At 46.8% G+C, this 23,930-nt stretch overlaps 1 protein-coding gene across 2 annotated transcripts in view; it reads left to right on the top strand.

Annotated features, from left to right (window-relative positions):
- Positions 1 to 23,930, top strand: part of LOC126539960 (proteasome adapter and scaffold protein ECM29) — a 467,228-nt gene that overhangs the window by 317,321 nt on the left and 125,977 nt on the right. For both annotated transcript variants that reach the window (XM_050186788.2, XM_050186787.2), the window contains exons 30-31: positions 983 to 1,098; positions 12,965 to 13,121. In XM_050186788.2, coding sequence (XP_050042745.1) covers positions 983 to 1,098; positions 12,965 to 13,121 — 273 coding nt within the window. The remainder of the gene's footprint in view (positions 1 to 982; positions 1,099 to 12,964; positions 13,122 to 23,930) is intronic.

The following is a 23,930-nucleotide window of genomic DNA, read 5'->3' as shown; positions in this document are numbered from 1 at the left end:
GATGGTTCTTTAACCCTAACTTTGTATAGTACATTGTAAAAGGACCAATACATTTATTATTATTATTATCATTATTATTAGCATTATTATTATAATTGTTGTTGTTATTATTGCTTAACACATTGTGAGTTGTCTGGCCAATTTAAGGTCAAGGTTCAACCTATATTCCAGTCTATGTGGTAATTTTTGTTGCTTTCTGCATATTCTGTCATCTTGAATATCTGTTAGCTGTTTCTGCTGGCCATATTGTTCTAGCACTTCTGCTGCATAAGGTTAAAGGAACATTGACACGAAACTTTTGTGTCCACTTTTTCTCGCTTTTTCTATGTAGCTGTCGACTCCATAGTTAGAGTAGGAAGCCTCAAGTCCTTGTGAGCACCACAAATGAATAATTGCAGCACCTTTTGTACGGCTTGCCCAAAACGCTTGCCAAGCACAATGCAGCGTCAGATGTGGAAAGATTACCCCTCATGTCACCGGAAGTAGAGGTGGCAGGATGTGGTGGTTAAAGGCCTTACACTCACTGTGTCGCCGAAAGCTGCCAAACTGTTGCTTCTTTTGGGAGCACAGGGGGACGCTCTCTTCCCTATTGTCTCGTCGAGGGGACTTAGCTTTAGGCACCATGGCCACAGTGTGTGTGTGTATACATCAGTGGTATCTGGAACCGCGAGACCGCCACAAGAGGTTTCGATGCTGAAATATCTAGCATTTTTCACATTCGAAGCCACAGCACTCTTGGCTTACATTTGGAAGTGCTCATATTAAAAGCTAATGTAATAAATTATAAGCTGCGTTTTCAGGGAATTGAGACTCCATAATGTAATTACTGGGTCGAGGGCTATCCTTTAAATAATATAATAACAGTAAAGAAAATTTATATCAGTACTCCTTTAAAAAAAAAGGCAACAACTACATGCTTCTCCAGTGAGCTGACATACTGTGTGTCTGGGAGAGGATGCTTGACCCTCGCTAACTTTTGCAGGCCTGTGTGCGAACATGCGATGCTCAGGCAGGTGGCCGTGAGCACGCCCTGGGAGTGATACTTCCCAGCGTGGCAAAGGGTCTGTCCAGCACCGTGGCGGAAGTGCGGCACACCAGGTAGGAAAGCAGTGAACAGCTGTGCAGTCTCAGACTGAGTAGTTGACTTTGTACGTTACAGTGCACTTTGCGCAGGCAGAGGTATGTTTTTCTTACAAGAGTTGCCTGGATTGCTGCATGGTATTCACTATAAGCCAGTTTGTTTTATGAAGTGTAGGCATTGAGAACTTGGGTGTTCAGGTGATCCTCTATGACGGATTTGAATTGACATTGGCCACTTACAGCTATCAAAGCCATGTCAGCAGTAAGATTGTTCCACTCCTCGGCACTAGAAGTGAGATGTGAAGTGTCATTCTGTGGGCACACTACAGGTGAACAGCATTTATATAAGTGTGATTGTAATTTAATAAATACTGCAAACCAACTTCCTCATCCCAGTTCAGCATGTTTGGCTTCTAGCAACAACTACTTCTTATCGAGTGCTAGAGGTAATTGTGGCCAATTTTCTAGCCATGGATTCTGTTGGATTCAGTCAATGCTGCCCTTGTGACAGTATCGTTACTGTGTTATGGATAGCACTTCACTGTTATAAATAGCACTTCCATTGAGTTCAGAAGTATGCTATATTCTGTAATTATCTGTACCTACCAGTTTCTTATTATTACAGCTAGTACTAATGGAGATTCCTTTTTCCAGTCTGTTGACTCAGGGACATCCCTTTACAGAGATAATCCATACTTTATAACTCTTCTTGTACAAACAATTAACCATAAACAGCAGCTGAAGTTAACATTCATTACAGCAGGTCCATAATAATCTAACAAGAAAGATTTGTTATATCCTACGTCTGTTCGCCCAAAATCAGGGCCGTGGTACATTGCTTCCATGCACCTTCTGCTGCACTGTAGGCAGTGTGGATGCACTGTGCTCTTTAAGGACGTCTGTGCTCTAGGAACAGCTGAACACTAAAACAAAAAGAGCAGAAGCATTGCATATCAAGAGGCTAGGGCCTGACATTTGTGTGAGCTCACCTTTTGTGTTGACAAAACAGAAACGTAGTTAAAACTCTACATAACGAACTTCAATACAGTGGAACCCACTTGCTACGTTCCTCACTGTTGCATTTTTCCAGCTGCTGTGCGTGTTTTCGTGGTCCCGACCTAAATCCCATTGATTCCTATGTATTATGTTCCCATTTGATACAGTACCCAGAGAAGCCAGGATACCTCTATTCGAAGCAGTAATGAACAGGTTGCAGAAGCTCCTCCTATAACTAGCGATGAGGTCAGAATTAAGGGCCTTGCAAGACATGAAACAGGGAAAAGTGGCAGGAGAAGATGGAATAGCAGTCAGTTTAACCAAAGATCGAGAAGACATAATGCTTGAAAAGCTGGCGGCTCTCTATACAAAGTGTCTATCGACTTCAAGGGTCCCAGAAAACTGGAAGAATGCAAACATTATACTAATCCACAAAAAGGGAGACGTTAAAGAATTGAAAAATTATAGACCCATTAGCTTACTTCCAGTATTATATAAAATATTTGCCAAGATTATTTGCAATAGAATAAGGGCAGCACAGGGCTTTAGTCAACCAAGGGAACAGGGTGGCTTCAGGAAGGAATAATCTACAGTGGATCACATCCATGTCATTAATCAGGTAATCGAGAAATCTGCACAGTACAGTCAGCCTCTATACATGGCTTTCATAGATTACGAAAAGGCATTTGATTCAGTATTGATACCAGCAGTCACAGAGGCATTATGTAATCAAGGAGTACAGCCGGCTTGCATACCATATTTACACGATTGTAAGCCTACCTATTTTTTTTTTTTTTAAGTTTGAAAATCTGAAGTGCGGGGGTTGACTTAGAATCAAAACCAAAACATGACACCACAAAAAAAGCAGGACCAAGATATTTATTTATTTATTTATTTATTTGTTTATTTATTTATGTATTTATTTATTTATTTATTTCAATGTACCTTACAGGCCCCAAGGGAAGCATTGAGTAAGCGGGGCGTCGTTGAACAAATGACAAGAGAAAACCGATTATATGAGCGCTAAAAAATGTGAGAGCTAAAAATGTTTATAATGATCGCGTGCTTGCAAAACAGTGTTACAAATAAAAAAGCTAAATCAATACAAAGAGTTGTCGGGAAAGGAATAAATAGTACAGTTCACGGTAACATAAAAAGCGACGTATCACTCCTGCAAAATAATGTACATAGTACGAGCACATAAAACAAAATTGAAACAAAAGGGGAGCTACAACGTAGTTACAATTTTGTGTTTGTTCTACGGCCCTACCTGTAGCTTTCCGGTATCCTGCGCGTTTGTTTGCTTTTCGGAAGGGTTTTTCAACATTTTTTAGTGTTTTACAGCGCACACAGCACTCATAGGGCAGGGGGGTCGATAGTTCGTGGAAGTGGCGCTGTTCCATTTGCTGCGACACCCTCAGAACGAACGTTGCCTGAAAATGGCAGCACTTGCAGGGAGCATCGGTAGTTCATGGAAGAGCAGACACCGCTCACGTGTTTCTCTTTCCCTGTAGCTCTTTAGTTTCATGCGTTCGATCTGACTGCCGGCCACGTGCTACTTCCATGCTTCCTCAGTCGTCATGAGTGCTCTAAGTCCACTAAACATTCGGCACTCGTTCACAGCAATGTTCAAGAGGGCTGCCATCCTTTACGCTGAAGAAACAAATAACTGTGCAGTGGGCCGCAAGTTTTATGTTTCTTAATGGGTGGTGCAAGAGTGGCGACTGCAGCGAAGCAAAATTTTCGCCTGTGATGGCAAGCGAACAGCAATGACGATGGCAGCACTACTGAGGACGGTGGCACAAGTGAAGACGAGTAGTCTAGTGACCATGCCAGCTACTAATAAATCTTCGTTATGGAATATGCCCGCAGGTATACCCTTCCTCATTCTTTGTTTTTTTTTTTTTTTTGTTTCCTGTCACACGCGATAGGGGGGGGGGGGGGGGTCAACTTACTTTCGAGTCGACTTACAGTCATGTAAATACGGTAAATAGCTTGGAAAATATCTACAGAAATTCCACAGCTACCTTAATTCTACTCAAGTAGGAAGATGCCTATACAGAAAGGGGTCAGACAAGTAGACACAAGCTCTCCAATGTTATTAACTGCGTGCTTGGAAGAAGTATCCAAGCTATTAAACAGGCAAGGCTGAGGAGTAAGGATTGACGATGAATATCTCAGCAACCTTTGGTTTGCTGATGACATTGTTCTATTCAGCAACACTCCAGTTGAGTTATAACAATTGATTGAAGACTTTAACAGAGAACGTGTAAGAGTGGGGCTGAAGATGAATATGCAGAAGACAAAGATAATGATCAATAGCCGGGCAAAGGAACAAGAGTTCACAATCGCCAGTCGGCCTCTAGATTCTGTAAAGGAGTACGTTTACATAGGTCAACTAATCACAGGGAACCCCGACCTTGAGAAAGAAATTCACAGCAGAATAAAAATGGGTTGGATTGCATACGGCAGACATCGTGAGCTCCTGACTGGGAACTTATCGTTATCATTGAAAAGGAAAGTATACAATCAGTGCCTTTTACCAGTGCTGACATATGGCACAGAGACTTGGAGACTGACAAAGAAGCTTGAGAACAAGTTAAGGACCGCACAAAGAGCGATGGAACGAAGAATGCTAGGTGTAACTTTAAGAGACAGAAAGAGAGCGGTTTGGATCAGAGAGCAAACGGGTATAGACTGTATTCTAATTGACATCGAGAGAAAAAAATGGCGCTGGGCAGGTCATGTAATGCCCCAGTTAGATAACCGTTGGACCATTAAGGTTACAGAATGGGTACAACAAAAGGAAAACGCAATCGAGGATGGCAGAAGACTAGGTGGGACGATAAAATTAGGAAATTTGCGGGTACTATTTGGAATCGCTTGGCACAGGACAGGGGTAACGTTTTTACAATTGCTAGTAGGTACAGCGCGTAGTGGCGCTTTTGACGGCGCTCGATGTTTCTGCACAGGCACGAGTAAGAGCAGGTGCGAGAGAGAAAATCTGGGTGCCTTTGCTCCTTGAATATGTGGTTCTGTCTAGGCACAACGGAGGAGGTTTCTTAACGCGTGTTGTATGCGTTTGTCCCCTAGGCATGCCGACGTGGCGGAGTGCGGTCCACTTTGTTTAAGCTCCGCCGCTCGCTGCCCGCGTGGTGAGGTAGTGGGCACGGATGCCCCATTTGGTGATTGCTGTGTCTGAAAGGGCAAGGTTCTGACTGGTGTTCTATAAGTCACAGGTCGCTGTTTTAGTCGCGACGATAGATTGCATTTTTTGTAAGCAATGCTCCAGGAGGGCACATGTAACCGGCAAACGAAAGCCTCGGGAGAGCACCTGAGGTTATGTTAAAGCAGGCAGCGCAGGATCTCGGGGGCACCCAAGCGGTAGCAGGGGCATCAAAGCTGGAAGCAGGGCGGCCTGTGGGTTGGGGCCGCGTAGGCCGAAGCGTGCCAGGGGGTGTTCGCATAAAAAATTGGCTGTCCGCGATAGTTGACAGCCAATCTTATACTCCCCTGGCACGCGCAGGCCTCTGCAAGCCCCAACCCACGGACCAGTCCAGGTTCTATGATGATGATGATGATGATGATACAGCACCATTCTGTTAATGTTCCCAAATCTTATGTTGCATTTGAAAGTGGCCGCCACATAAATATAACAGGTAAGGGAGGTATCGGCTGTCGCATGTTGCACCAAGCAACCGATTCATTGCAACAAGTGACCGAAGTTTGCTATAAGCGAACAAAATTGTATAAGCCAGACACTGCATAGACCAATTGGCGAAGCATCTGAGAAAGTATGTGTCGATTAAAACCTACCGAGAACAACACACACTTGACCAGTTCTGCCAAATGCAGGGCTACATTTACTTTGGGGCCTGCAAGGGTCTTACTTATATTTCACAAATGCCAGTTCTCTTTTGTCGGCTTCTGCGCAATAGAACCGTGTTATGTGGTGGAGTGTACACAAAATACTGTGGTAAGGGTTACTGTCATGGAACACCGTATGCGTTCCTTAATTGTACATGTGCGCATTTGCCGTTCCTGGTCTCAGTACGAGCTCCGAGACATCTAATAACTGCACCGCAACCACTCGTACTGTTTCTGACTAGTGATGTGGCAATTTACTCCCGTCCTCATGGTTACATTTTCCCAGCTGGTATGTATTTTTTTCCACAGTCCCTTTAAAAACATATCAACAGGGTTCTACTGTATAACAAAATTCTTGATCTAACAAAGTGCTTAATTATCTATAACTTCTTGTCCATAGAACACTCTGTATTTTGAACCTCGATATGACAAAGTGGGTTTGTACACAATTTCAAATACAGTTAAACTTTGAAGTATTTAATTATAAGAAGATATAATGAAGTATTTAAGTTTTCATAACCTCTTGTCCATAGAATATCATGCAATTAGAGCCTCAATATAACAAAGTGTGTTTGTATGTGATTTCAATATCACAAAATTTCGCTTCCGCAGCAAAGCAATGGGAACTGCCATAGACACAGATGGTCAAATGATCGAATTACAAGTGGCTGCTTGCAAACACACCTCAAATTGTGTGTGGCGCAACAAGAACAACCGCTGAAGTGAAGCCGCATCATGTTCCGTATAAAATCAAGTGTGATAAGATCCTATCCCACTCCGCACACTTTGTGCTTTAGGTGCAGGTGAAAGTACGTGAGGGTGAGACAAAAAAGATGGTGGCTTCACGAGGGCCACCTTCCCGCCCAAGCATAGGTAAAGCAGGGGAGTGGAGCGAGCTCGCGGTAACGCTACGAAGTGCGTGCAAGGGGCAATAAGGGGGCGTGGGGGGTAAGTTGGGGTGCGTCGCGATTTCTGGAACACATCTCAGCCAGGGATGTCCGTGGCTGTAAGCGCAGCTGAGCGCATATGCAACCATGCACCCTGTTTTAGAGGTAATCTGCTGCAAGCGCAAAGAGTGGGCATGCCAAGACGGCAGGGCCATGTAAGTTGTCTTCCGACGCGTTTAGTATTGAAGGTTTTGTAATCTCGAGTTTCGGTGACTCGCAGCGAGAGACACACGAAGCATTCGCTCCCCGTTTCCGGCGATTTTCATGATAGCGTTGTCCCAGTGCTGGCGATGCTATCAGCCACAGGGGCGGAGTGCAGGCGAAAGCATGGCTGATCTCGCTTTATTCGTACCGCTGATGGAAGATATCGTCGACCTGGCACAAACCCGTATCATTTGTCGCCGATCCCCAAATTCATCAAAATGAATTGTTTTCTCAGTCAATTTTCCTGTTTTCGACTTCCTGATAATTCGGAAAATTCTGCGGCCCTTTTCTGTGTAAGAAAAATCTATTGGCAGCTGTACTTATTTTCCATAAAAGGTCAAATTTCAATACAACGAAATTTTGATATAACGAAGCAAATTGCCGATTTTACCTACTTTGTTATATTGACGTTTAACTGTGTAATGAAATTTCACTGCTGCCATGAAGGAATACCGAGACAATAAATGGAAACTTTCACAGATGCAGATGGTGAAATGGTTGAATTACGATCAGCTGCTCCTGAACACACGTCAACTTCTGGCACTATGGAAGTGGTGCAATTTGAACAAACTTCAAAAAGAGGCACCGTGGAGGCCGAGCAGTGTCATGTTCCATATAAACTCCAAGTTTGATAAGATCCTATCTCACCTGGTATGATGCATGCTTTAGATGCAAGTGAAAGCGTGCAAAGTTGAGCCAGGAAGGACAGTGGCTAGATGAGCGCTGCCTTCTTGCAAGGGCAAAGGGAGTGGGAGAAGAGCGAGCTCGCAGTAACTCGATCAAGCTTGTGCGTGTGTGGGGGGGGAGCTGTTGAGGGGGGGACAGGTTGGCGCACATCTTCTTTCAAGCAACACTGCTGTGGCTGCACATGGCTGAGTGCATACGCAGCTCGTGTGCCCTGTTTTACAGGTAATCTGCCTCACGTTCAAGATCGGGCAAGCTGAAATGGCAGAACATTGTGTGCTGTCTTCCCGTGCACGTTGCGTAATCTCGAGTTTTGGACACGCGTTGAAGCAAGAGGCAGATCAAGTCTTCACTACCCCCACTGTCGGCGCTTTTCATGATAGCAACGTCCCATAGCAGGGGACAATATCAGCCATGGCGATGAAGTAGACACCAAAGTGTGGCTGGCTTCGCTTTGTACCGCCGATTCAAAGATGTCGTCGACATGGCATGAAACCATATCTTTCGTTGCCAACTGTAAAATTACACAAAATGATACTTTCTTTCTTATTCAAATTTGATTTTTCCAATCGCCCAATAATTCAGAAAATTTTTGGCTCCTACCGCGTAAGAAAAATCCATTGGCAACTGTACTTATTTGCATAAAAAAATCAAATTTCAATATAACAAAATTTCGATATAGCAAAGCAAATTGCCAGTTTTACCGAATTGGTTATATAGAAGTTTAACTGTCGGTTGATTTTCTTTAAGGTAATGTCTGCGTGTGGCTTTGTTTTGTCTGTTGGTTTGAGATTTCTGGTGTCGCCTGTTTGCTCTACTATGTACGTGCCTGTTTGGTGAGTGTTTAGTTTTTGTGAGAATAAACAAATTGTAAGTAGTCCAGTGTCATTCCTGCACACTCCTGCCTTTCTTCTCCAATGTGTGGGGATGCGCGACTCTCGCGCGTCCCCTGATGTTTTTCCCGCATAGCGCATCCCCTGATATGCTGTTTTCCCGCACGGCTCGCGTGGCCTGGCGGTCGGAGTGGTACAAGCGCGGTGCGAGAGATGGCGCGACTGTCGCGCTGCTGTGGGGTTACTTGGGCGCCGAAAGGGAAGGCGCTTGGTCTCTTTGGGGTTCGGGAAGCGAGCGGGAGCGGACGTGCCGCCCGCGCGTGCGCCGACCATGCTTCTGCGAGACCGTCTCGCGTGGCTGCCTTCGAACGTGCCACCATTCGCGTGACTGTACACGCGAACGACCAGGCGTTGGGATCCAGCATGGGGCGAACATATTCGCTCGCAATGCGGTCGCGGTAAGTCGGACTTCTAGATTTGTCGCGCGCCCATCGGCATGTTTTGGGGATAGCAACTCGGCTAGCAGGCATTGATCTATGAAAGGTGCAATAAATGCCCTTGTGACTGTTTGCACTACTGTGTTGTCGTTCCTTTGTCCCAAGAGTACGGAGGAGAACCTCCCTATCTCCCACATCTGGCGCCCAACGTGGGGCTCTTGGGGCATCGGACGATAGATTTAACAGTTTTGCTTCGTTCAAGACCTTTGTTTGAACCAAAGCGTAGGCCTAGCGTGAATTTTGATCGCTAGCATCGGCGGCGTGCTTTCTTGAGCGAGGCGACGGAGGCTGTGGTGTGTTTGAACATGTCAACATGCTAAGCCTTTTCGCAAGTGTTTTTTTTAAATGACATTCGTCGGTACGAGAGCCACGTGGTCTGCATCCTGGGAGAGCGAGGCTGAGCGCCCGCGGAGCAGTGGCAAGCCTGAAGCGAGTGAGTACGGAAGCCTCGTGGGTGGTTCGAATTTCTTATGTAAATAGCTTCTTCTACCTCTTTGACTCGGATGAAGTCGCGGCTCAGGGAGCCGGGTGGCCGCGGGCCACGGGTGCCACTACGGGCTGACTGGTATTGCGGCCTGGCACCGGGCGCTCCGACACCGTCTGGGACGGTGGGCGCCGTCAACTCGGATGCTGTGTGCACCGAGCGGAGTAGGACCACCTCACAGAGCTTACGTCTCCTCGCGGCTGCCTGTTTTGCGCCCATTTTGGGTGTTGTTTTTGGATGCCGGTTGTTGTCAGGGTAGCGACGCTTGAGGCCTAAGGCTTTACGAAGCTGCCTGTCGCACGTGGAGGAACACAACCTGGTGGACCGTGGCGTTGAGGTGTTGCAAGTTGCTTCCCTCATTCTAGTTTATCCTCGCACGAATTGAAATTACTCGTTCGGCTCAAGGAAGCGAGCTTCGTTCACGTGAACTTAGCATCTGAGTAGCTGCCCGATCTTTTGCTAGCAGAGTTGAACATCGTACCACGTGGGCGATGCGCATGCAGAATTCCTCTCCCTTGCACTACTTTAGTGTTTGCCGAGTGTTTTGAGTGTACGCAGCGTGATTGGAGTCACCCCTGGCTTGCTGTCACCTGCACATCGTCTGCGCTGCTGCCCCGGACTACGATCGAGTCACCCCTGGCGATGGTGATGCTGTGGCCAGTTCGGCGCGGCGACTTCGGCGGCCTCCTGTATCCAGCTCACAACCCTCGGCGGCGGACCGTAGCTGTCACCGACAGCTACGGCGGCTCTTGCCAGCAGGGCGCGTCGGCGCGAGCGACGCTTGCTCGTACCGACTACTGCGTCGTCGTCTCCGGAGTCCTGGCCTGGGATCGTGCCGTCGAGTCGCGAAGCTGCTGATGTGACCGACGGACGCCAGCGGTGTACCCCAAGGACAGTCGGCTCGCATGTTACGGACAGCGTGTGGACATTTCCCCGGCGCGGCCACTGTTGCATGTACCACCTTGTTCGCGAAGCACGGGTTAATGTTAGACCGTGTGACATGTTTCGCCGGAATAAGAAGTGATTTAAGATTTGGGGGATGTGGGGATGCGCGACTCCCGCGCGTCCCCTGATGTTTTTCCCGCATAGCGCATCCCCTGATATGCTGTTTTCCCGCACGGCTCGCGTGGCCTGGCGGTCGGAGTGGTACAAGCGCGGTGCGAGAGATGGCGCGACTGTCGCGCTGCTGCGGGGTTACTTGGGCGCCGAAAGGGAAGGCGCTTGGTCTCTTTGGGGTTCGGGAAGCGAGCGAGAGCGGACGTGCCGCCCGCGCGTGCACCGACCATGCTTCTGCGAGACCATCTCGCGTGGCCGCCTTCGAACGTGCCACCATTCGCGTGACTGTACACGCGAACGACCAGGCGTTGGGATCCAGCATGGGGCGAACATATTCGCTCGCAATGCGGTCGCGGTAAGTCGGACTTCTAGATTTGTCGCGCGCCCATCGGCATGTTTTGGGGATAGCAACTCGGCTAGCAGGCATTGATCTATGAAAGGTGCAATAAATGCCCTTGTGACTGTTTGCACTACTGTGTTGTCGTTCCTTTGTCCCAAGAGTACGGAGGGGAGAACCCCGTATCTCCCACAAATGGTGTTTCCGCATGGCTTGCTGGCTGCCTTATTCATGGTGTCTTGTGTAGCAACTTGAACAAGACCATTTGTGTCTCCATTCAAGAAAATGGAGGGAGGCTCGAACCAAAAGCGAATTAAGTTTGCTTGACAGGCGTTCGAGCCCCCCTTTATGTGGCAGTTCATATACAGAAAAATAGCCCAGCAAGCAGCCCCAATCGGTTGCCAAAGAAATGTGTTCTAGAATGCCTCCTAACGGTTTACTGCTAGTACAGTGAAACCTCGTTAAACTGTAGTTGGCCAGAGCTTGGAAAAAGTACGTACTAAATGGTCGTACTGTTTAACCGAATTAGCATGAGATCACCCACTTACCTGTCGAAAAGGAAACTCGGGGAGAGTGCGATGAAAGGGGAAAAAACATGCAGTATTTATTCACTTCGCGCGACAAAAGTGTTATTTTCGTTTGATGCCGCCGTGGCCTAGCACGACGACAGCTGCCTCAAACTTACTGAAGCTGCGTGCCAGCTTTTCACCCAACCCCCTCTTCTCGGCAAACACTTGCATGGCAGATTCCTCGTTGGCGTTACGTATTCTCCATGCAAGCGCGCAGTAGTGCTGCAGAAGTACCGGGGCGCCTTTTTCATTGCCGGGTGCCGGATTTCGGAATACTTTTCGTTTGGAATAGTTACATTATCACGCCCTTTACTCCTCGCGACGACTGCATTCATGAAGCTGACGTAATGACCAGCTTCTGCCACTATCGGGCCTGAATCGCCCATGCTGTCACTTTCCGTGTCATCCTCATCACTGTCGCTAGTCGACACTTCGGCAACAGCAGAGGCAACGATGGCAAAGAGTCGAACCTCATAGCCGACATCTCTTCGCCGTCGCAGTAGCGCTGCCGAGCAATTCCTTCGCATTCCAAATGCCACGCACTGTAGTCAACAGTAGATCCCTGTCGCGTGCTAGCGCCAACTTCTTCGTGTCACGTTTGATAGCACGGACGATGTCCAATTTTTCTTCTATGCTGAGCACCCGGTGTATTTTTTTATCCGAGCTTTGGCATGACACGAATCCTCGCTTGCACGACGCCACAACGCTCTCTGGCACATCGTCTAAATGATGTTGATGTTGATGTGGCTTCACACGCAAATGCACAGGGTGCTTGGAGGCCGTTCCGATCTCTGAGGCTTGTTGTTCTACCGGGCCGCCCGATGGAGACGACGCACCGCCATGTTTGCACGACAAAAAGTGGAAATTACGTTTTAACCGATGCGTACACAATAAGCCGGTACGGTTTATGCGGATACAAAACACATTATGTTCAATGGCTGCTGAGTCGGGGATTTGACTTTACTACTTTTAAAACGAAACTACTGTTTAAGTGGGTGCGGTTTAACGAGGTTTTACTGTATTGGAGAGGTGTGGTTCATTTGTGGTGGCTGCTGAGGACAAGGTTGTGGGTTTGACTCCTGGCTTCAGCGACTCTTATCTGGATGGTGGCAAAATACAAGCACACTCACGTCTTTTGGTGGACATTAAAGAATGCTGTTAAAAAAAAAAAAAGAATCAGCCAGAGCGCTTGACTACGTCATCTCATGCAGCCCTTCTGTCGCATTGAAACATTGATCCCCATCCAAGAATCAATCAATCAGTCTGTATTGTTTCTTGCAGATACATAACAATTGATCAATCAGTCTTATCAGATGTGGGTCTGCTGGGGCCAACAAATGATTTGTCATGGGAAGTAGAATACTGCTGCTGTGTCATTTGTATTTCTTCTTGCTGCACTCACACACACAGCCTGGACACCCTGGTGCAGTTGAGTCGCAGCGCCGGGCCTGCATTGGGGCCGCACCTGCCACTCCTGTTCTGTGCACTGCTGGATGCCCTCAGTGAGCTGGAGCCGCCCGTGCTGAATCAGCTGAGTGTGCGGGCTGACGCTGATGCTCGGGACCGGGTAGGTCTTCCTTTCACTGCTTCCACTGTTGCGTGCTGCCCATCCATGAACAGTGCAATTTTCCAGATGTCATTAAAAATGGGGAAAGGCATGCGGGCCTTCGCAGCTCCCGAGCGAAACATGTAGGGAGTGTAGGACATGCTGTTTGTGCTGGCTAGACGGCATCTATCGGCCAAGGGGCATCATTCATTGGGGTGCAGCAAGCATGGTTCAACTGGAATATATGAAATTTGCTTGTAAGCAGTGACCTTCTTTATCTTCACCTAATCTTTAAATGTGTTAGCATAATCCAGTGGTGGAACAGCTGCGCCAGTTGTGCCAGATTGCACTAAAAGCTGTGCTATGCAGAATTTTAGCAGAAAATTACACCAAGTCTGTACCAAATGAAGCATAAGAGCGAAAGCCTCCTTTCGTCGATGCTGCCTCAGTAGTAAAACTGAGACTGAAGCCTAAAGCACAACATTGTCATCATCATCGTCATCCTAGAACTTGTTGGAGTAGTTACAGCCATGGACATAGACGATACAATCGCTTCTCCACTTGCTGTTTTCGTGCTTTTGCTATATTTCTCTTGTGTGGGTGTTCCATCTTATTGTCACTGTATGGTGCTTTGCTGTTCCTGTTTGTCACATTTGTGGCTCCAGTTTGATATTCTTTGTGCGAGCATTGCACAGAGCTCGCTCAAGGAGGATGACACATCAAAAACAAACCTTGAATAATGCCCGATCGCACATTGTTTAGCATAATTGGTGGTGCCACTTTAAAAATACCTTGTTATATGTGTACTCAGGTGCTGACATGTAATATGCTTATGAGTGATGACATTCCTTGCAACCCTAACGATCGGAACAGCAGATTCTGTGGTTGTAATATAACCAGCGTCCACATATTCTACAGCAGCAGAGATTGTGCACATCGGAAGAAACCTGTGGATATCTCCATTGTAACTTCGGTTTAGTTGCACATTCCCTAAGGCATCGTCTTGTTCACATGCCATAGTTCTGTGAATTTCTTTTTCTTGCTTGCCCGAAGCACACCGACACGCAACACTTTCAGCAAGTCTAAACGCAATAAGTTTTTAAAGCGAAGCTTTCTTTGCCTCTTCCTTTGACTTTTCCACTGCTGCTGCTGCTGTCAAGCACACCACATCGGAGGGGGTGGCTCAGAGCGTGTGTGTACATGACAAGGGCCAGTTAGAGAGGAAAGGCGACGCTAGAAATTCGTTTTCACCCCACTGCGTCGAATGTGCACAATGCCTTCTGCAGCTCCCTGGCCGTCACCACATTAGTCTCTTGACAGCTGTAATTATACGTGACTCCCCTCGGAAGTATTGCAGAAACTGCAGTGCTTGCCTTTCTACTAACATGCGAGTCCAGAGGGGATGTAAATAGAAATGTAGGGAGGAGGGAGGAGAAGAAGCACTTCCCATATAAGGGAGTGGGGGGGGTGACGTGAGAAGGCAGGCAAACCCTACTACTATACGACGGCGGTTGCGGGTAAACTGGATAAGCTTAAGCTCAAGGTACGGAACAGTACGTTGTTTGCTATTTCTGAAAAATAAACGCCATGCAAATATGTCAAGTGGACAAACTACGCAGGGCGTGCAGAAGCAGAGCCGTATTAATTAAAGCACACCGCAGGGTCCAGGCGACACTTCGGCACATCAACACTTCTGTGCCCACCGCGGTAGCTCTGCAGCTATGGCATTGCTAGAGGTCGAGGATTTGATCCCGACTATGGCAGCCGCATTTCGAGGGGGGTGAAATAGAAAACGCACATGCACTTAAATTTTTGGACACGGTAAAGAGCATCACGGTGTCAAAATTAATCCGGAGTCCGCCACTACAGCGTGCTTCATAATTCGATTCTGTTTTTGGCACGTGCAGCCCCATAATCCAATTCAAGTTTAATACTTCTTCCACAATGTGATGTGCCATGCGAGGCAATGGCTATGCTCAATCCTCTCAGAGGTTATGAAATAGGGTGCACAACAATGCCTCAAGCAAACACATCTCCCTGCGTGTTCTGTGCACTACGCAGACAAACAGTACTGGTGCCCGCAAGGTAACATTTAACATCAACTCACCACTCTCGTGTTAGACTAAACGTAGAAGAAATTAAGCTTAACTGTAAGCATCACCGTTACTTATCGTCAATAAAATCATCCAGCACAGAAATCTGCGCTTACATCGATGCCCACAGTGCATGGGATCTGCAAATTTTTCATTTAGACATGTTGCATTTAAATTGCATTTTGAAAAAGTTGCATTTGCAAACGCACAAGGGAAGCTATTGTACAAAATCTTCATGAAACTAGCCTGGTAATTTTTAGCCCAAATGCATTTGGTGTGAATAAAGCCAGCTCCGCTATATTTATTGTTTCACTTGAAATTGAGACCATACCTTGTCGCTGTGCCAAATCAGATTTTTGCCTGCATGAAGACCTGTGCCAGAAAGTGAGATGGCTGTTCTGCCAATAACATAACAATTTTATTACTGTATTTACCATAACATCCTGGGTAATTTTGATTTCACATGGCTTCAAAATACCCAATCTTGAAATGGACTAACAAATTCAAGAGCAAATTTCTATGCATCAGTGTGACTTTAATTAGTAAAGAAGCACATTACATTCGTTTCTGCACTGCACAGAACTGCACTTTGGGTCATTACTTCATTGGCATTTTCTGAGTGATTACAGCAGCAAAAACTCTGCAACATTGTTTTTTTTTTTTTTTTTTGCAATGCAGAAGGACTTTTTTGTGTGAGGAACAAATGCTGGACATGCAAAACTCGTATGACAAAGTGCAAATGCAGCCATTAGAACTTGGTGGTTTGGCTTGATTTGGGAATGGTCGGTGGCTATAGAGCGACTAGGCTTTGCTAGATTTGATGCGTTATCATTAAGAGTGCGAAGACAAAAAAAGTATGTGTGGGAAGCCGGTCACATGGTAGAGAGTGGATGGGAGAGCTTAAAAGAGCGTGTATGTGTACATGTGTATATGTGTTGTATGTCGTCGATGTGTGTTGTATGTCGTTGATGTGTGTTATATGTTGTGAATGTGTGTTGAGTGAGCTCCTGAACAACACTTTCAAATGTGGTGAGCGCTGTTTGAATCAGACCTGGGGCCTCAAAGAGGTGCAACGTGATGGTAATGCATTTCTCCCAGACTTACCATTAAATCGCCATGGAACGTCTTTTTTTTCCCGCAGAAGCGCTGAAAAGTACTGAAAAAAAAAAATTGTTGCTTCTGCTCAATTCGAGGCATCCTCGCCCTCGATCTCACAAAAGCATTCGACACCGTATCGCACCGCTTCATATTGGAGTCTGTGGCAGGCCTCGGCCTCGGCCAGAGATTTCAGGAGTACGTGTGCTCCTTCCTAAAAGACAGAGAAGCCCGACTGCGAGTCTTGCAACTTAAGTCGGACTGCTACACGCTGGGCTCCGTCGGAAAACCGTAAGGCTCAGTCATCTCTCCATTACTATTTAACATAGTGATGAAGGGACTCGCAGACAAACTACGAGACATCCCGAACGTAAACTGCGTTCTATATGCAGGTGACATCACCATCTGGAGCCCGGGAGGCTCCCTGGCAGACATGGAGCAGGCATTACAGTCTGCCCTAGATGCCACGGAGGAGTACCTACTAGACACAGGAATGAAACTATCCTCCAAGAAATCGGAACTCTTACTATTTCGCAAGTCTTGCCAAGGAGTCCGCTACCTAACTCCGCTAGACGAACTTCCGATCACACTACATACAAGAGCCGGACAACAGATTCCGCGAGTCAACCACATACGCATTCTTGGGCTCCTAATCGAAGCCACCGGATGCCACGGACACACGATCAAACACGTAACCGCCAAAACCAAAAACATGATCAGACTCATCCACAGAGTCTCAGGGCGCAGGAAGGGTGTCTGCGAAGATAACCTTCTGTGCGTATACCACGCGTTCCTTATGAGCCACATTAATTACGTCGCCTCTGCCCACAATTGGACGAAAATAGAAAAGGCGAAACTAAACACACTCATGCGCAAGAGCATCAAACAGCTCTTGGGCATTCCGCAAAGAGCAAGTACAGCAAAGGTTGATCAGCTAGGCATGCACTACAACATCGACGAAGTGATCGAGGCTCAGACTATGGCGCAAATACTCCGCCTCGTCCAAAGCCGGTAGACTAATTCTAAGCAAAGCTAATGTCTCCCCATCTCCCTATCTCGAGCACGTGGTTACCCTACCAAGTGAAATTAGAGACAACTACAGAGTCTCACCGTTTCCCAGAAACGTCCACCCACTATACAACGTGGGTAGGCGCCAGGCCTGTGCCTGTGCGATTCTCGACTGCACCGACGCGGATCGGGAAGCCACCGCATTTGTGGACGCGGCCCAGTACGGCAATACATCAACTTTCGCGATAGCAGTTGTGGAGGGCAATGGAACGTATGATCATCCGCATCGGTTAAATCGACCACCAGCGCTAAAGCAGAACAGATAGCCATAGCCATCGCCATGGCAGACCTCACATTTATCCATGTCCTCACGGACTCGCGTGCTGCAATTCGTGCTTACGAAAGCGGCAAGGTATCGAAAAAGGTAGCGCATATACTACTAGCGCACTCAAAAGAGTGCAAACGATGCCTCTCCTGGATCCCCGCTCACATGGGGAAAGACATTCACCCGCAAAAACCCAACCTCAATGAAACGGCCCACGTTCATGCGCAAGAACTTGCCCGCCGCGACAGTCCCACGGCCTCCGAGGGGCTGGACATTCGGTTTAATGACCCGCTACTCACTTACCAAGAAATCACCTCACACTATCGAAAAAGCAGAATGAAATACCCGCTCCCGCACGCCAAACTCGAACGCGCGCAGGCAGCCGCGTTTCAAATGCTGCAAACGGACTCGTATCTGTCACGAGGCCTACTAAGCCACTACTACTCAGAAATCCCGGCAAATTGCCCAGACTGCTCAGAACTCTGTTGCTCACTCTCCCACTTGCTTTGGCAATGTACCGCGTTACCAGAGGGCCCTCTCTCCAGTGAGCCCGAATGGGAAGAAGCCCTCAAAAGCCCGGACCTCAAACTCCAACTCAAGGCCGTCCAGAGGGCCCAAGAATTTGCTGAGCGTCACCACGTTCCCGTCCCGACTTGGGCATCGCCTACGGTTTCGGCCCAAGGAGCTCCCTGCGTGCGATCTCCAACGGCTTAAACCTCCTCAGGACCTCAATAAAGTTCTTGACTGACTGACTGCTCAATTAGGTGGCTGAATTAGCATGTGTTTGTGCAGGTGAAGTTCAAATTGTCAAATAGCGTGCTGTAAGATGTCTTGAGAGAAATCAAGGCAAAGGCAGCGAAACACAGTCATTTGGGAGCTTTTCGTGTGCGACCTTCGACATTCGTCAAGACAGAAAAATCCCTCTACAATCAATTTCTTGAGATGTCCATGCCAAAAACACCCCGGAGAATGGCCTGATGCTAACTGAAAAGGCAAGATGCTTTGCGATAGCATTTTAAGAAGAAAACATTTGGGGCAGAACTGGCTGTCACCAGTAATTCAAGGACTGCTATAGCATCATTGGCAAAGTGGTTTCAGGAAGTGAAAATGAGACTGCCGGATACCATGACATGGAAAAACAGCTTTCTGAAGAGTAACCGGAGGTGCGCATAAAGATTTCTTCAGACATTTGTAGAGATGAAACTGGACTTTTTTAGTAGATGCTGCCAAACAAGACCCTCGATTTACGGGGCAGCACATGCCCTAGTGGGAAGATGAGTAAAGTGCGCATAACCATCCTGTTTGGGGTGAACATGAACAGATCATGCAGACTCGAGCCTTTTATGATTGGCAAGTTCCATTTGGCGCGTAACTGAGCAAGTCGCTGGGGTGGACGAAGAACTGCAAAAGCCTCCCAGTGCACTACAACTTTAACAGGAAGGCCTTAATGATACGTGAGCTATCTTGAAAATGGCTTCAATTTCAAACAGGACTAGTCTGACCGCTGAGCGTGCCTTCTGCTTGACAATTGTTCGGTGCATCGCACTGCCTGCCAGCTGAAAAACATTGAAGTCAGACTTCTTCCATTGAGCATGACAGCAAAACTGCAGCGCCTTGACCAACCAATAATCAAGGTTCCAAATGTACTGCATGAAAGTTAAACGTGGGTGAAACAAGTGACAAAAAGCTTGAGGTTTTAGGATCATGCACGGTTGTGATGCTACACTCTATCTATTGTTTTTCTGCTTTGTTTTTTTTTTATTGTTTCCGTCTTCACTAGTTCGTGTTTTTTCAGCTAGCTCTTGGTGCGCCAGGCGTTTTCCAGGCGTTGTGGTGCGCCATATTTCATAGACTCTGAGGGGGTTGAACATATTCTTTGCTTCACATGGCACATTACATTGTGGCAGAAGTAAAAAAGTTTACCATATCTACTCTATTCGAATGCGCCCTCAATTGTAATACGCACCCATTTTCTGTGACCTAAAAAAAGAAAAGTCCTTTACAATATCGCGCACCTCATTATTTCATACAGAAATACATATTTCTCTCTCTAATTTGTAAAAGAAACATTTACTCCCAATGCACTAAATATGCGATAACAAAAGTCGCAGTTTCGCTTGAAAAACGAAGCATCAATTGCGATAGCAAATTAGTAGACAGCTATACAAAAAGTAAGGATAGTAGTTTTATCGGCCATATAAGCTTTTAAACATTCGATTACTAACTAAATTAACAAGCACGGTGTCACACGTGCACAAGCAAACATGAACACATCTCAGTCAATGACCACAAAATTCTTTTATCAGAATGTTGGAGTGAGGAAGTGCTGTAGCAGGAGCGAGCGAATTGACCTTTGTGCGGCCTCTCGCTTCAACGTGAACTAAGGGACAAGAACACAGCGTGGTGCGCCTACATGCGTACTGTCTCTGTATTGCAGATCGCTTTCAACATAGGGGATGCACGGCTGTGCCTACGCAGCAGCCGCCAGAATAGAACGCCTCTCCTGTTTGTGCCAGTCCCACGCACAAGTTTCGGGAACTCCGAACACCCGTGATGTCGCCCGATTTCCGGCCATCTCCGCACACATTATCACTTTCCCTTTAATTGCGGCATCGTGATGAACACTCGGCGTGTCTTCGCAGTCGGCACTTCTGTGCTGATAGAGTAAACGCAGAAAATGGTACGACAGACGATGGACTAACCTAAGCACACATACTACACCATATGGAGGAAGCTACGGCAGCTAGGCTCGAAGCGCGTACAAGGCGGCCATTTTGAAATGCCGATGGTGATATGGTAACACAGATTTAGGGTCGTACTCGATTCTAACATACACAATTCTCGGACCTGTTTTATTAGGAAAAAAGTGCGCATTAGATTCAAGTAAATACGGTAATTTAATTATGGGGCTGTACGTGCCAAAACCACAACTAGATTATGAGGCATGCTGTAGTGGCAGGCTCCGGATTAATTTTGACACGGTGGTGTTTTTAACCTGTCCATAAATCTAAGCACACAAGCGTTTTTTATTTTGCCCCCGTCGAAATGCGGCAGCCATGGTCGGGATCAAACCCACGTCCTCGAGCAATGCCATAGACGACAAGTAACCGCGGGGGGCTCAGAAGTGTTGATTTGATGTATGATCGCTTCCCTAGTGTGCCCTAGACCCGATGGTGCACTTTAATGCAGCTCTGCTTCTGCACGTCCTGTGTAAGTGTCCCCTTGACAAATTTGCATGGTGTTTTTCTTTTCAGAAATAGCAGAAATGTACTGAACATTGAACTTAAGTTATCCCGTTTGTTCGCAATCACTGTGTTTTCGTGGTTTCTCACGTCATCTTTTCCCTATCCTACTCTGCCCTGCCTCTCCCCCTTGTATGGGAACTGTGAGCGAAGAGTAGCAAGGTTGTTATTCACTCATTTCGCAACTGTGTCGGTGCTACCCATTCTCTGCTTCCTCCCCCCCTCCTCTCTACCAACCTATCTAGCTTCCCTCTTGACTTGCACGTTAGTAGAAAGTGCTGCAATTTGTGCAATGCTTTTGCAGGGGGGTCATGGATAATTACAGCTGTCATGAGGCCAATGTGGCGACGCCCAGGGAGCTCCAGAGGGCATTGTGCACATTCGATGGAGTGCAAAGGTCCAGACGAGTTCCTTGTGTCGTCTTTCCTCTCTACCATGCTCCTGTCATGTATACACATCCTCTGAACCACCCCCTAATGCAATGTGCCAGACAGCAGCAGCAGCAGCACTGGGAAAGTCAAAGGAAGAGGCAAAAAAAACTTGTCTTTAAAAATTTTGACCACTACACTTAGTAGGGAGAGTGTAACACCTTTCCCTGGAGTCACATCTCCTTGTAGACCCTCTTTGCTAAAATGTTGTCCACTCCACCACCCAAGCCCCCAAACCAATCCTGTAAATCCTTTCCTAAAAAGACTTGTACCGCATTGAAAGTAAGAAAGGTCAGTATCCTTATTATGCAAGCCATTTCAACGGGATTAATATAGCACCACATAGTTATTTTGGTGCCAGCTAAGTGAAACAGAAACAAAGTTTGGTGCATGGTTGTCTAGCTTTTTTATTACTGTAAGAGTTTAATACACAACATTGCATGCCTTGCTTTGTTTTCTGTGTGTGAGAATGAAAGTCAAGCACTTCAGAATAATGTTAACAATGTAAACACCCAAAAAGCTACACTGTCATGTAGAACTGGTCGGTTGAGTCACGGGAAGCCTCGTGTGGGGAGAGGATAATTGGCTGTGCCAATACATCAACACCACACATTGAAGTCCGTGACGCAGTTCTGTCTGTGACTCAAAAGCCCCTTGATTCAGTGAACCCCATTTATGCACCATTTAGATACATGCGCGAGATGTCAGAAGCTCCATCCATCAATCCCGTACATGTGGCCGGTCTGTACATTGCTCTTATGTACACCCACTTGTATTTTCGGCCGGCCATGCAAAGTAGAATTGTAACACGCATTTCGTGCAAAGTAAACCTCTGCATGCATGCGCGTCTCCATGTGCAAGTGTCCGGCTGTCAGTGGAGCTGAGGACAACCAGTACAGCGGATGAGAGAGCGATGAACGGCAAGCAGTGTGTCTGCGGTTGCTCGAGATTGTGGGTGCGCTAGCGAGATCGAGTGAGATGTAGGAAGTTGTGAGCATGTAAATAAGTTTTCCTTGAACATATAGCCCTTTTGTGTTTTCAATGTGCTCGTTTTAATTTTCCTTACAATCAATGTGCACATATTTTCTAATGCTACTGACACGTGAACTGGTTTATATTTTATGGGTGAGTGCTTTTCACCATCTAATAAATGTTATCCATCCCCCTATTTTGATTTTTTCATGCAACCCAGTTATAACAATGGAATTTTCGTGGCTCCTGAATATTGTTATAAATTGGTTCAACTGTAGTGACCGAAGCTAACACAGCGTTGGCTTTTTCCATTCTCGCAGATGAAACTGCAGATAATGCAGGAACAGAGCAGATGTCGATAGGCGTTTGCTTCATTGACAAGGTGGGAACCGATGTCTGTGCTTGAGAGCAGTTTATGGGATTTGTAGAGCTGGAGTAGCTGAACACCACTTGCATCGCCACTAGGATCTTGAAGTTTTTGATGGTTTCAACATGTTAAGGTAGTTGTTTGACGTCACAGTCTGCTCCGTAAAGAAAAATGAGCCTATCCTTTTACCATGCGTCAAGCCACGCCACACGTTCACCTTAGGGGTGTTACAACTGTACTCAACATAGGCATGAGGATTTTCAGCAGCCCATATGCGGATGTTATGGCGATGAACATGTCCACAGACATGGAATGTCACCTCATTGCTAAACACAATCTTTTGCAGAAATCATTCATCATTGTCGATTTCACGAAGCACATCTGTAGCAAATGCAAATCGTTTGGTTCTATCTGCTGGTTCAGTAGCATGCAAGAGCTGCAATTTGTATCCTGGAAAAAGTAGACGTTTCTTTAACACCTTATGAACTGTAGTCTTGCTTAGGTGTAATTGTCGAGCACACAGATGCACATATTTTTAGGGCTTCTTAGGTAGCTCTTCGATATAGCCCCTACAGATTCATCAGTTACCAATGGCCTACCAGAACGGGGGTTGTCCGACAAACTGCCAGTATTCAACTGCTTATCCTACCGATTAATGTTATTACTATGTGGTGGCACTTCGTTGTACACACGACAATATTCATGCTGCACTTTGGTCACAGATACGAATTTAGCAAGCCACAGGGCACACTGAACTGTGCTCTGTACCGTCCACATCTCGACTGGCGTGGGCTGATCCGCTGCTGCGCAGCTTGTGCTGCTGCATCATAACTTGTGTGCGCACACCCTTGCACATCATACTACAGAAACTTGGACAGTTTTCCTTTTATTTGGCAAAGATTTCACATTTCTATCTTGTTTTGTTGCTTTCCTGTGACTGGTAAAAAACTTGGAGGACACTTAAGCTTCACCTTTAAGAGTGGAACGCAATAACATTCAAAGATCGCTGACTGCTTCTCACACTTCCCGGCAGCTGAAGCGCATGTAACCGTAATGTTTACCATGAAACGCTTGCGACGAACGCTATGCACAAAGGCGGGCTTTCTGGTAGAAACACGGCCTCTTGTGTGGGCCACGATGCGACGGAGGTGAGCGCCAGCTGGAGGTATTGCAAGGAACTCGGTGCGTACTGCTCTGTGGCCCCCAAGACACCCATCGCGCCAGTGCATGCAGATGCTGGACACCGCGGCCAGTCTGTGTGTGTGAAGGGGTTTCTTTGAGTTTTCGTGTAACAGAGTTA

The sequence above is a fragment of the Dermacentor andersoni genome, chromosome 2 (genome assembly GCF_023375885.2).
Source record: "Dermacentor andersoni chromosome 2, qqDerAnde1_hic_scaffold, whole genome shotgun sequence".
In the NCBI taxonomy this organism is placed as follows: Eukaryota; Metazoa; Arthropoda; class Arachnida; order Ixodida; family Ixodidae; genus Dermacentor; species Dermacentor andersoni.
Note: the sequence above shows the minus strand (reverse complement) of the source record. Positions and strands in the feature narration are given on the sequence as shown.